The sequence below is a fragment of the Squalius cephalus genome (genome assembly GCF_949319135.1).
Source record: "Squalius cephalus genome assembly, chromosome: 12".
In the NCBI taxonomy this organism is placed as follows: domain Eukaryota; kingdom Metazoa; phylum Chordata; class Actinopteri; order Cypriniformes; family Leuciscidae; genus Squalius; species Squalius cephalus.
In genome coordinates, this window is record NC_137133.1 from 4,846,696 (window position 1) to 4,859,080 (window position 12,385).

The 12,385-nt window shown below is 37.6% G+C and overlaps 1 protein-coding gene across 8 annotated transcripts in view; it reads left to right on the forward strand.

Annotated features, from left to right (window-relative positions):
* Nucleotides 1-303: 303 nt before the first annotated feature.
* sash1a (SAM and SH3 domain containing 1a) overlaps nt 304-12,385 on the forward strand; it is a 222,181-nt gene continuing 210,099 nt past the window's right edge. For 3 of the 8 annotated variants that reach the window (XM_079887245.1, XM_079887253.1, XM_079887251.1), the window contains exon 1: nt 304-1,679. In XM_079887245.1, the coding sequence (XP_079743371.1) occupies nt 1,176-1,679 (504 nt within the window). In that variant the 5' untranslated portion in view covers nt 304-1,175. The remainder of the gene's footprint in view (nt 1,680-12,385) is intronic. The other 5 variants (XM_079887255.1, XM_079887258.1, XM_079887252.1 and 2 more) reach the window with 2 other exon arrangements.

Here is a 12,385-nt window from a genome sequence, read left to right on the forward strand (position 1 = left end):
TTAATAAAATTTGATCGTTTAATAAAAAAAAATCACATTTGTATTTATTTATTTATTTATTTATTTATTTATTTATTTATTTAGTTAGTTAGTTAGTTTAATCTATGTTGTTGTTGTTTTTTTACAGATTTCCTTCAAACCCCTGATCCCAACACCCCCACTCCCAGACTAAAGAGCAAAATAATATATGTTTTGCGCGATTTTAAGGCAGGGGGCACCATGAGACTGTACCACAGCACGTACAGCAGCGCTTCTGCTTCAAATCCTATTACAGCATCAGACCAGCAGAGAGGAGACACGCGCTCCTGCGCAACACGCACAGCAGACAGCAGCCCACAGTTACCTCGCGCGCACCTTTACCTTCCTCGGCTTTGCCAAAAATAAAAGTCACAAAGTTTGGGATTAAAACGATACGGGAATACATTCTGCCTATTTGTTTTAAGAAACGCCATGCCAGGGTTTCATTTACCTCAAACTCTGACAAACTGACAGTTTTGACAGCGCGTGCTCAGATTAAAACCGTGTCTGCTCACCAACCGTCGTCTCGTTGAGGAAAGCCGATCTTTTGCTACGCCAACGTGATTACGCTGCTCAGCAAATATTGGCTAGAAGTCTGAAACCACATGTGCTCGTCTCCAAACCGGAGAGACGCGGTTTCATTTGTCTTCAGAGAGGAAAAGAGTTGGCTTTAAGCCGTACTGACAGACACAAGGGAAGGACGGTCTCGTAAGAGCGCTGGAGAAGACCATTGGAAATCCACGCGGTGCGTAAAATTCACGTTTATTCTTGGCACTGCTGTGGGAACAGTATAAATAAACGGGAGGAAAATGTAGTCTTTGTGGATGATTATCAGCATAGCCACTTTTGACGCCAACCAACCATTCCCTGTGAAGGGGGGCGGTAGTTGTGGAGTAACGTAGGCTATACAGCAATGCCAAGTTGAAGGGTCTCGACATTGTCAGTATTGATAAACGCTGAAGTGCCCGGCACCGTCTTTATTATCATTCATGTTCTCTTGGATATTTTTTAAGCATCTCCTGCTACCAAAAAGTGGAGAGAAACACTGAATGAAGATGACGCTTTGACTGGGATATTTACATAAACCGCGGGCGCACGCGCTGTCAGTCACCTGCTCACAAAGGTAATCTCACCTTTACGCTTAAACACCATTCAAAATGATGGCCAACGGACCCAACATCGTCTACGAATGGCTGAAAACCCTTCAAATGTGTCAGTATGTCGAGGCTTTTGTGGACAACGGATACGACGACTTGGAAGTTTGCAAACAAATCGGAGACCCGGACTTGGATGCCATCGGGGTTTTCATCCCGCACCACCGCCAGCGGATTCACGATGCGGTGCAAAGGTTAAAAGACGACGATAAGGAGACGGCTACCGGGCTTTATTTTACCCTGGAGCCGATGCCCTCGGTTTCACCTATTTACACGAGTCGCATGGCAGAGCAATATGAGTCTAGGCTGCGGGGCTCCAGGTCATGGACTGAGCAGAGCAGTGATAGACCCGTGCGCAGCGTGGGGTACATGGGGGCGTCCAGGAATCTGACGCTGGGGAACCGCAAGGAGCTGGAAATCTACCCCAAACTGAAGCTGAAGATAATGATCAGGGATAAACTCATTAGGGACGGGATAAACCTTGCCAGGCAGCCATACTCTAATAAGGTGAGTAGTTGTGTTTACTTTTTATCCCGCGTCGGTATAAACCACGTGGCTTGTCCTTGAATCAGCTGTTCAAGACAACACGCCATAAAGGAATAAAACCTCATGTGAGTTTAGGATCCATGTGATTAGAAGACAACGGTAATAATAGCTGTTTGGCTTGGATGCAGGGATATGGAGGTTTGATGACTGGAACATTGCCCTAATCTGGTTTCCAAAACATGATCAATAGTTTACTGACCGAATTTAGACGCACCATGCGTTTCTAATGGATTTTTTGGGATCAGTAGGTCAGCTACTGTACCATCGATTGGCCTGTGCAGGAAATGCCATCACACCGCATATATCCACCATTCAACATAACATCAGATAATTCACACCTGACACAAGCTGGAAGTTCATGGTGGGAACAGAATGAAAAGGAGAAAGAGCCTCGGAGAGGTTTGGTTGGTGTGTGAATTTTGCAACCCTGTATCAGATTAAGTATTCATTATACTTTATTATAGGGATTTAATGAGGGGGATTTGCTTGAGGTAGTAATGGGATTTAAATGTACAACAACTTAATGCTCTTAGATGATCCCTGGCCTTCAAAAATAGGTGCTTGAGTTCACACCACAGTGTTTCCCTTTTGGAAAAAAAGCATATATCTTCTAAGTGTTTTTTAGTTCCCAGCAGCTTGGTAGTAAAATGAAAAATATATATATTTTTTACACTAGTAGAGGCTGTAATTGTTACAAGTGTCATCCTGCTTCTCTTCAATCTATTGGAATGGATTGTCGATTTATTGGAATGGATTGTCGGAGATATTTTATTGTTTTAGGATTGTACAGATAGTTACTTATACTTGTATACTGTATACAACAACTTTTTGATTGATTTTTATTAAAGTAATGATGAATATTAATGACAAACCAGTTATTATTAAGTCACAGAATCCATGGACATTAGTCAAGACAAGAGAGTGATAACTACAGCATGACATATGGACATTTGAATAATAATAAGCACAGATTAAATATTTTACTGACTCTAAGGGATAGGCTAGTTCACCAAATATGAACATTTTGTCATCATTTAGGCCTGCTCACCCTCATTTTGTTCCAAACCTGTATGACTTACTTTCTTCAGCAGAACACAAAATAAGATATTTTGAAGAATGCTGAGGTCAAACATTGACCCAATGACCCCTGAGACATTTTTCAAAATATCTTTGTTTGTTTTCCACAGAAGAAAGTGAGTGATACAGGTTTGAATTTTTAAATGAAATTTCATTGTTGGGTAATTCTCAGACTAATGAACTAATGAATAATGAACTTTTTGTCAATAGTCAACATATGAAGATGGTGCAAAATAAATGTCCAGTTCTGTGATCAGTCTTTTGCTCTTCTGTTTCACTCTCTAAAATACATACTTGCTTAGCCACATTCTCACACATCCATTCCCATGTCACACCTTATAAATGAGTCGCCATTGTTCTCTCCAGTAAATACCAACAAGAAAAATGAATGGCTTCATCTGCTTCAGTTTACAAGTCAATTACCATGTCACACCATGAACAACATATTCATGCTCATATTACTTGCATAGTTGACTATTTTCTAATTAATATTTGAATTAAAGGGATGGTTTCAAGAGTGTCCCGGGACTATGTCCCGGAGTACTACAAATCACAGCACTACAAGTTACGCCTAATATTTTATGTTTCATACTTCACAAGATTCGAAAGCAATATAGGCCTTGCCTATATACACTTTTCATATATAAAACAAAATAAATGTACTTGAAAAGATTGTTTTATGACATCCACTTGTAGTAACTTGAAGTAGCAGGTGTAACTTGTAGGTGGGGTTTGTAGTACTGCGGGATGCAGACAGACCCTTTTTGATAGTTTGGCTGTATGATAGCATTGTGTATGGGACAGAACATAATGCACCTAATTATTCGCTCACAATCTTCCCCTTCGGAGAGCTGTTACTGTGACCGCATCATTGTGCTTATTTGAGTTCATTGTTGATTTTACTGTCTTCTTGTTTTAACAAAATAAATTAAGATTCCGATCCTCACACGTCAACGCGAGTATTTAAAACGGTTCATTTGTTTCAGTCTGTTCAGAAAGTTCCTTGTATATGTCTTTTTACTTTGAAACGATAAGCTCACAGCATATGGTCCCTCAGGCACTCATTGAACATATGTTTGGACAGAATGAACCACACAGTTGTGTGGAGTGTTCAATTCAGTGTTGATTTACGAGGCAACAGTTTATTATGGCGTTAAATTAGGGAAGTAATTGTAATGTTTTCAGTTCCCATGTGATTCTGAGATAGTGCTGACGTTTTGTGTCAAAGCTTCATTGCTGTGGTAGATCCGTATACTGAGGTTTCAGTAGGCTAAATAAACTTAAATGATGATTTGTGTTGCTCTTAAGATTGGATTTCGCCATAGGGTGGAAGTCTTTTGTGTGATATTACGCTGACGGCTTTTCAAGTCCAAATGTGACTGTGTCTAGTCATTGTGGAGTAGATTGTGGGAAACAGGTAGTGTGTGAAATGCATGTTGCGCTGCAAATGATTTGCTTGTCCTTGAGGAGAATTTTTCTGTGGCTTGCTGAAAGTTGTTGTCTGCTGCACACATACAATGAAAATCGGCATTAGCTTTCCTCACTCCTCGTTGGGTTGTTTATCCACAAATAGATTACAGTAGTTTAATGGCTTATTGTGGTGTTTTTGTTTACAGCTGATCTATGAAAACTCTCTACTAGCAGCTCTTAATAGATAATATGCTGTGGAATGTCATCCCCCCTCACACGCCAGACCATAATCCTTTTTATGACTCCACAAATGACCTTAGGGGAGCAATAAATAGCTATAATGCTTTCCTTAACTACAGAAGAGGTTTATTTATTTAATGATGTCTTATCGGTTTTACTGACAGGATAGATCCGTTAATGCATAATGATACAAACACACAATGTCCATGAGTATCAATATTTTGTTAAAAAAGTAGGTTATGTTCTTTATCTACCATCAGGCTCATGCTGTCAGGCAGCACATATACCCTATATGGTCTTAAACTGAGCTCTCTGCATGGAGATAATATAGGGGTTCATATAATTCTTTTTTTCCAGTGGGCGAATGCTACAGAAGTAAAAACCACAATCACACTGACTCTTAATCTCAATGCCCTTATGAAAAATGATTTCCCTATTGAAAAATTGCACTCCGTTAAAGACCCTCCTTGTTTTTCTGTGTGCTTTCTGAAGAAGCATCATGCCTGTTCAAACTGAGCCAACTGTATTTAGATGCAGTCAAATTTTTTTTTAAATGGAGTCATATCGTTACCAGGTGATTTGCTTTAAACTGAAAATTCTGTCATCTACCTCCCACCAGGATGTTCCTCGAAACTCTTGCTTTTAAAAAAATAATTAATTCCTTTTTTTTTTTTTTTTTGTATTGTTTTGTAGAACAGAATACCCAAAGTTTTCTTTTTCCATTCAAATAAAATGAGTTAATGAGAAACTCAAAGCAGATCATTATACTGCATGACCCAAGTAATTTTCTAAATTTTCTAAATGCATAGTGAATATTCACTATTCGCAATGCATAGGCCTATTCATCTTATTGTGAATATTTTACTTTTTAAAGTTTTTTGGACCAAAATTTCAAAACTCGATCTTCTGGTGAAATGTCAGACTTCTCTCTGGTATGTCGTGCAATCGAGACTTTTAAAAAGTTTTTTGTCCTATGTTTTACTGCCTCCGACTTGGTGCATGCATGACACCCCTGATTTTCTCCAGAGAGTGATTTTCACAGTGTTGTGATGCCTTCAATATGGTGCACAGAAAGAGATGAGGTTTAGAGATGCATGTGGACAATAAGATTGTAGAAGGCTTTCATAGCTGCTTTAAATTATTTCATTTGGTATTCATCGAGTTTGATTTTGAAGTGTCAGCAAGCATTGCCATGTTATGTTAATGGAACTCATAACCTCACAGACTTCAGATTTAAAATCCCCTCTATTTGCCCACAGACCTCCCACAAGGCTTCTTTCCATTAGACAGCTCTGTCAGTTTTTATTTGAGTTGAACTTCAGTCAGTGTGCTCATCCATGTACAGAACATAATTGTCGGATTACTCATATGGATTTTATATTAACAGAAATACTTGAAAATTGATACTTGGAGATTCGCAGTCGATAGTGTTTGCTCTGTCTGTAACCTGGTTAGGAAAAATAGTGCTTTGATGTCTTGATAATTAGTGCACAAAAAATAAAATGTTAATATGTTGTAGAATAACAGGTAAATAATTTATAATTGTTAACCAGAACATACACAAGCTAATTTTTTACATTAATTGGTGTAGCCTAATTTCTTCAGATGAAAGGTGCTAAAAGCAACTAAGCAAGCAGTTTTGAGCAAAAATAAGCTGAAATCCTTAGAATAGTCAAATAATTGATCAACATATGAGCTGTTCTATGAGATTATAGCTTATGTTTGATTGTAGTGTATAGATTATTTGTTTCACTGGTCTCAGTCGGATGTGGCTGCTAATTATGTTGCTTTATTTGCATTATTTGCTCAACATTGTTTATTTGTTTTTAGTCAAATTGGCCTCTAGGCTTGTATAAGTGCAGTTTATGACAAGTCTGCAAATCAGCATGTGGCAGAATGGCATCTGTCAAAACTCTAAAATAACCCACTATACTGTATATCCCATAGGGCATAGCTGCATGTACAACAGCTGTAATATGACTGTTGAACTGCACCATATGGCTCAAACACATTCATGTCATGTGTTAACAACGAATCTCCAGGCATCATATAACATGTCAAAGAATGGCCCAACTGGGAGATTTTATAGTTGGTGCACAATCTGTTAAGTTTTGTCACACAAATGAATTCAGCACACATAGAAGAAAAAGAATAGAATGCATGAAATGAAATGCAATGAAAAAAAAGAGAAGTATTTTGAAATAAATGCATAAGATCATCCTTTTGTTCCTTTTGTGCCCTTGCTGTTTGTTAAAACATTCTTTGCTGTACCATTAATGTGATGTTTACAAAGTGAGAATGCAGTGAGATGAAAGATAGAGAGGCCTGTTTTCTTTCTCCCTTATTGCCGAACATTCTTCCCACCTGTTTTGGAATTCTTTGAGACTTCCCTCTATGTTGCCATGGTGACATTTACATAAACACATTGCACCAAAGAGAGGAAAATGGGGGTTGATGCAATCTAATTACCTGTGATTTATGACGCTCTTTGACAGGGTCTGCACAGGACACATTTATTCAGCTTTAATCCCTATTATACCATTATTGGTCACATTAAGGCTTGTGTGCTTGTCTGCTCATGGAGTTGTGCTTTTCTTTTACAGCAAATTGAATTCTAAACCCAGATGCGCTTTTCTTTGATTTTTGACAAGTGCGATGATGACGACGGATTTTCAGATGGATTCTGTTCAGCGTACAGAAAACGAGGGAGGACAGATGAAATAGGATGGGGATGTTGGTTGCCATGGCAACATTTAATGGTAGTTTTTCTACTAGGATTGTGAAGGGCTGGTTGTTTGTGGATTTTCACAATCCAGCAATTTCTAGAATTTCTTAAGATTTCCCAGAATTTTGCAGTAAATGACTTTCCACTTTCTTTCTTTTTTTTTTTTTTTTGGTACAGTAATAGCCAGGTTTTCTGTTTTACGAAGGGCAGAATACTGAACAGGGCCTGTGGTGCTGTTTGCTTGTGTGTGTCTGTTTGTGTGATAGTTTGGGTCCTCACTGTAATTCTTACTGACTGCCAAAGGACACTGGCCACTGAACACACACACACACACACACACACACACACACACACACACACACACACACACACACACACACACACACACACACACACACACACACACACACACTCATTATTTCACAGACATATCTTAGTAAGCAGAGCAAAATATCCAGTTCTGATCATAGACCTCATTTACTGTCTATGAAATGTCTCAAAAACATCCAGTTTTGTTCTTCCTCTTTGTTTCAGCTTGGTACCTTGTTAACACAGCTGTGATTCCTGGCAGACTGATGATAATATTTGCCATCATCTGTGATCTGCTAAGCTCAGTGATGAGTTGATGTAACTTGATTGGTTGAAATCCACATGTAAAGGCCAATACACTGAGGCACAAAAGAAATATTTCATGTAAATGTCAGGCAGTGAATCATCAGTCCGTTGGTCTAATGATCTCAGCTTGTACAACAGCGAGTCCTTGCTGAAGAGAAAAAAGCTTTCAGGCTTCTGAACAGCTTTATAGCCCCTTCATTTCCTGTCAAACTCTCCAAACTTGCAGTAACAGTTGGTCATTTTGTGTCTCTGCTACTGGCTATGTTTCTACAGATGGAGCCAATGGAATCGTAGAAATAAATGGTTTTGTCAGTATTTATTTGAAGCATCATTTACCTTCTACTTGATTATTTAATGTCTCATTATGCTCTGCTTCTGTGCTTCTATTCTTCTCAGGCGCCTGGCCGTCGCCCCTGCATCCACGAGACGTGACCTTGTTCTTCATGGCAGAGAAAATTTACATTTCAATATGCATGAAGGAGCAAATAAACAAAATCTGTGATTATAATTAGGAAATGGTAATCAGAGCTATCTAATGACAGGGGTTGGGGAAAGGACAGGTGTTTGTAACTTAAATCAACAAATGACAATCATTTTAGGCCAAATACATGGCGATTGTAAAGTGGGTCATTCAAGGGTTGATTTGCATACCCAAATGCCTGCACATATCCAAACAAAGATCATTTACACGTCCAGGTACCAAATCCATCCTATCTCTGTAAAAAGGGTCAAAGTACTGCTATCAAAGCATTGTATTAAATGTATAATTCACCAGAAGTGAAGATTGTCATTTATTTGCTGACTCTTAAACACAAAAGGAAAAATACTGGCTTATTTTTTCCCCGTTGTAATCGCAAAGAATGGAATCCTTTCGAGCTAAAATGTTTCTTATTTTTTGGGTCAACTGCTCCTTAAGAAAAAAATAATCTGCATTTTTTGATGCATTTAGAAAGGCCAAGAATATACCATGGGAAATCAATAATAATTAATTAGCTTTATATCTGCCTTATGTAGTATGTTCATCATAAATCAGCTGCACTTCAGCTAAAACCTTTTATTTTTCACTGAATCTTATGTTACCTCAGAAATGCAGCAAAGAACAAATTTGATATCTGAGTAAAATAGTTTGACATTTTTGGTGTCACTGGCCTTATTCACAATGATTGATTATCCAAGAACAATGTACATGTTCTTTAAAGAGCCAGAGGTTATGACTGAATTGTAGCAAAGCCATTTGAAGTTTCAATAAAAATTGCCTTTAGTCTGTGTTAGATGGAAATAAAATGATGGCAATGTTTCATCGTTCAATAATGTGGTGGACGAAAAACCAGTTACAGTAGTTTGATGTTTTGGTGAGAAACATTTAGTGTTTAAGAGCCTATAAAGGACTTTTCGACTCCTCTGTGTCACTAGTTGTCACCAATAATGATGCAATAGTATCTCAAAATGTTTTCATAACATGATGTGGGTGTTGCATCAGTAATAATGATAAACTTTCACCGGATGACTGCATCTTATAATAAACGTGACCAGGGTAGACATTTGTATGATTATTGTGAGGAATGATTAAAGAGGATTATTGTAATTGAAGTGAATCAGTTTAGTGGAGAAACAATTCCTTGATTACATTAGGACTGGATTGATTGACAGTATAATTGCATTATAAATCATTTTGGTTGTTTGCAAGCTGAATGTTGTTAATCTGTGACGCTCTTTACTCTGGGCTAGTAACAGCATGGTTTTGTATGTATTTATAATTCCTGCAGTATTTTTGTGTATACATTTCTTTTTATGTTTGATATTCTGAGAACTAATTTTTCAGATTAAATGTTTCCTGGTTTATGAAAATGTGAATGTGCAGATTTGGGAGTTATTGATTTGTAAAAAAAAACACACAAACAAAAAAAACCTTTACACACCATTCAAAAGTTTGGTAATGTGTTTGTATATATATATATACAGGTGCTGGTCATAAAATTAGAATATCATCAAAAAGTTGATTTATTTGAAGAATTCAACTTAACAGGTGAAACTAATATATTATATTAGACTCATTACATGCAAAGTGAGATATTTCAAGCCTTTATTTGTTGTAATTTTGATGATTATGGCTTACAGCTTATGAAACCCACGAAATCAAAATCCCAGAAAATTAGAATATTACATGAAATCACACAGTAATTACACAGTGATACCATGGTCATTGAACCAGGCTTTGGTTATTTTGGCAGTGTGGGCAGGTGCAAATCCTACTGGAAAATGAAGTCAGCATCTCCATAAAGCTTGTCTGCTGAAGGAAGCATGAAGTGCTCTGGAAATGTCCTGGTAGACGGCTGCGTTGAGTGGACAGCACAGTGGACCAACACCAGCCGATGACATGGCTCCCCAAACCAACACAGACTGTGGAAACTTCACACTGGACTTCAAGCATCTTGGATTGTGTGCCTCTCCATTCTTCCTCCAGACTCTGGGACCTTGGTTTCCAAATGAGATGCAAAATTTGCTCTCATCAGAAAAGAGGACTTTGGTCCACTGTGCTTTATTAAATCCAGAGTCAACGCAGCCGTCTACCAGGACATTTCCAGAGCACTTCATGCTTCCTTCATTTTCCAGCAGGATTTGCACCTGCCCACACTGCCAAAAGAACCAAAACCTGGTTCAATGACCATGGTATCACTGTGTAATTACTGTGTGATTTCATGTAATATTCAAATTTTCTGGGATTTTGTGGGTTTCATAAGCTGTAAGCCATAATCATCAAAATTTTAACAAATAAAGGCTTGAAATATCTCACTTTGCATGTAATGAGTCTATATAATATATTAGTTTCACCTGTTAAGTTGAATTCTATAGCATTATATATATATATATATATTTTTTTTTTTTAATCATCAAGGGTGCATTATATTGAACAAAAGTAGCAGTAAAGACATTAAAAATGTTACAAATGATTTCTATTTCAAATGAATGCTGTTCTTTTAAACTTTCTATTCATTAAAGAATCCTGAAAAATGTATCACAGGTTTTACAAATATATTAAGCAACACATGTTTTTGACACTGAAGACCAGAGGATTGGCTCCATCACATAAATAAATTACAACCTAAAATATATTAAAACAGAAAGCAGTTATTTTAAAATGCTATAATGTTTAGTGCAGCCTTGGTGAGGATAGACTTTTTTCAAAAACATTAAAAGATCTTACCAACCCCGAACTTTAAAATTGTAGTGTACCTGTATTTTATCTCTAATTTAATTAATTGCTTAGAGGACATTTTCAGTAAAAAGTAGCACAACTTTCCACACTCTTCTCCTATTTGTCTTTAAAGGTGAGGATAAGGGTTCAGATTGTGCACTGTAATGTTTTTTTTTTTTTTTTTTATGAATTCAAATGGTTTGTCATATTTATTTTAGAAGAAAATGACCCATTGCTTCATTGTTTGCTCAGTCTGTTTTGTGCACTAGTTTAGTCATCCATTAAAATGCAGAAATGTTGGCATCAGTGATCAGATATTACCTCTGGCTCCAAAGTGCAATACCTTTTCTGCTTTGTATAAATTGTGGTATAACACCCAATCAATTACACTAATGAGAGATACAGACAATGAAACCTGTCTGCAGCTTAAGGTCAAAGCAGTTACAAGAAAATTTAGATCATTCATTAGTACTACTAGAGACAACATGCCTTACCCAGGGGGTGTAATAATGTTACCCTTCTGAGATTCCAATTGCCAAAATCCACCAAGGGAATCATATGTTTTTAGCAAGGTTCAACCCGGCACGATTTGAAGGAAACAATTTAGACTCAGAGACAGTATAATATGAAATGGAGAAATAGTAAACTTAAAGTGGCTGCAAATATGATATTGAAACATAATCTGATAGTTTTGAGACTTTCTCTCTGCATTCAAGTAGATAAGAGCTGTATGTACCTTGGGGGTACGTATGTCAGCTACAAGTACCTGTAACTACACATGGCTTCTTGGGGGGCGTTACTTAGAAGGCCATAAAGTGAACAGACTAGTTTGAAAGACACTTGAAGAAACACAACTAGATGCTGTTAGGCTGTCTTGTTAGCATAGATTTGCTGCGGTTCTGTCTTGCTGTGACTCTGTCAGGGAGGGTAATTGAGTTGAGCTCAGAGGGGGTCAGAGGTTTGGGCTGCATTTGGTGTGTAATTAGATAAGCATAGTTCACCCACGCACATAATATACACACAGCGCTCGGACCCAGGCTTGTTTTATTTATTTGCTAATCACAACTGACACTCAGAGCAACAGCGCATCTGTTCACATCTTCCTACTTCTCCCTCTCTCTCTCTTTCTCTTTCTCTTATCTACTCCTGTCTGTTCCACTGACATACATTCAGAGCTGATGTGCCGTCAAATATGTCTTTGCCTGGTATACTTCCATCCTCTGCTATTCTAGTTTTCTGTCATTTTTCAGCTGTTTTATTGTACTTAAGCAATGGTTTTCTTCAGCACTGAGGTCACTCCACCACCATTTTAATAATTTATCATTTTGACCTGTATTATATTTTACAGCGGGACTCTGAAGGTCGTGTGCTTACAAACAGCTATATGCACAAGTGTAAATATTG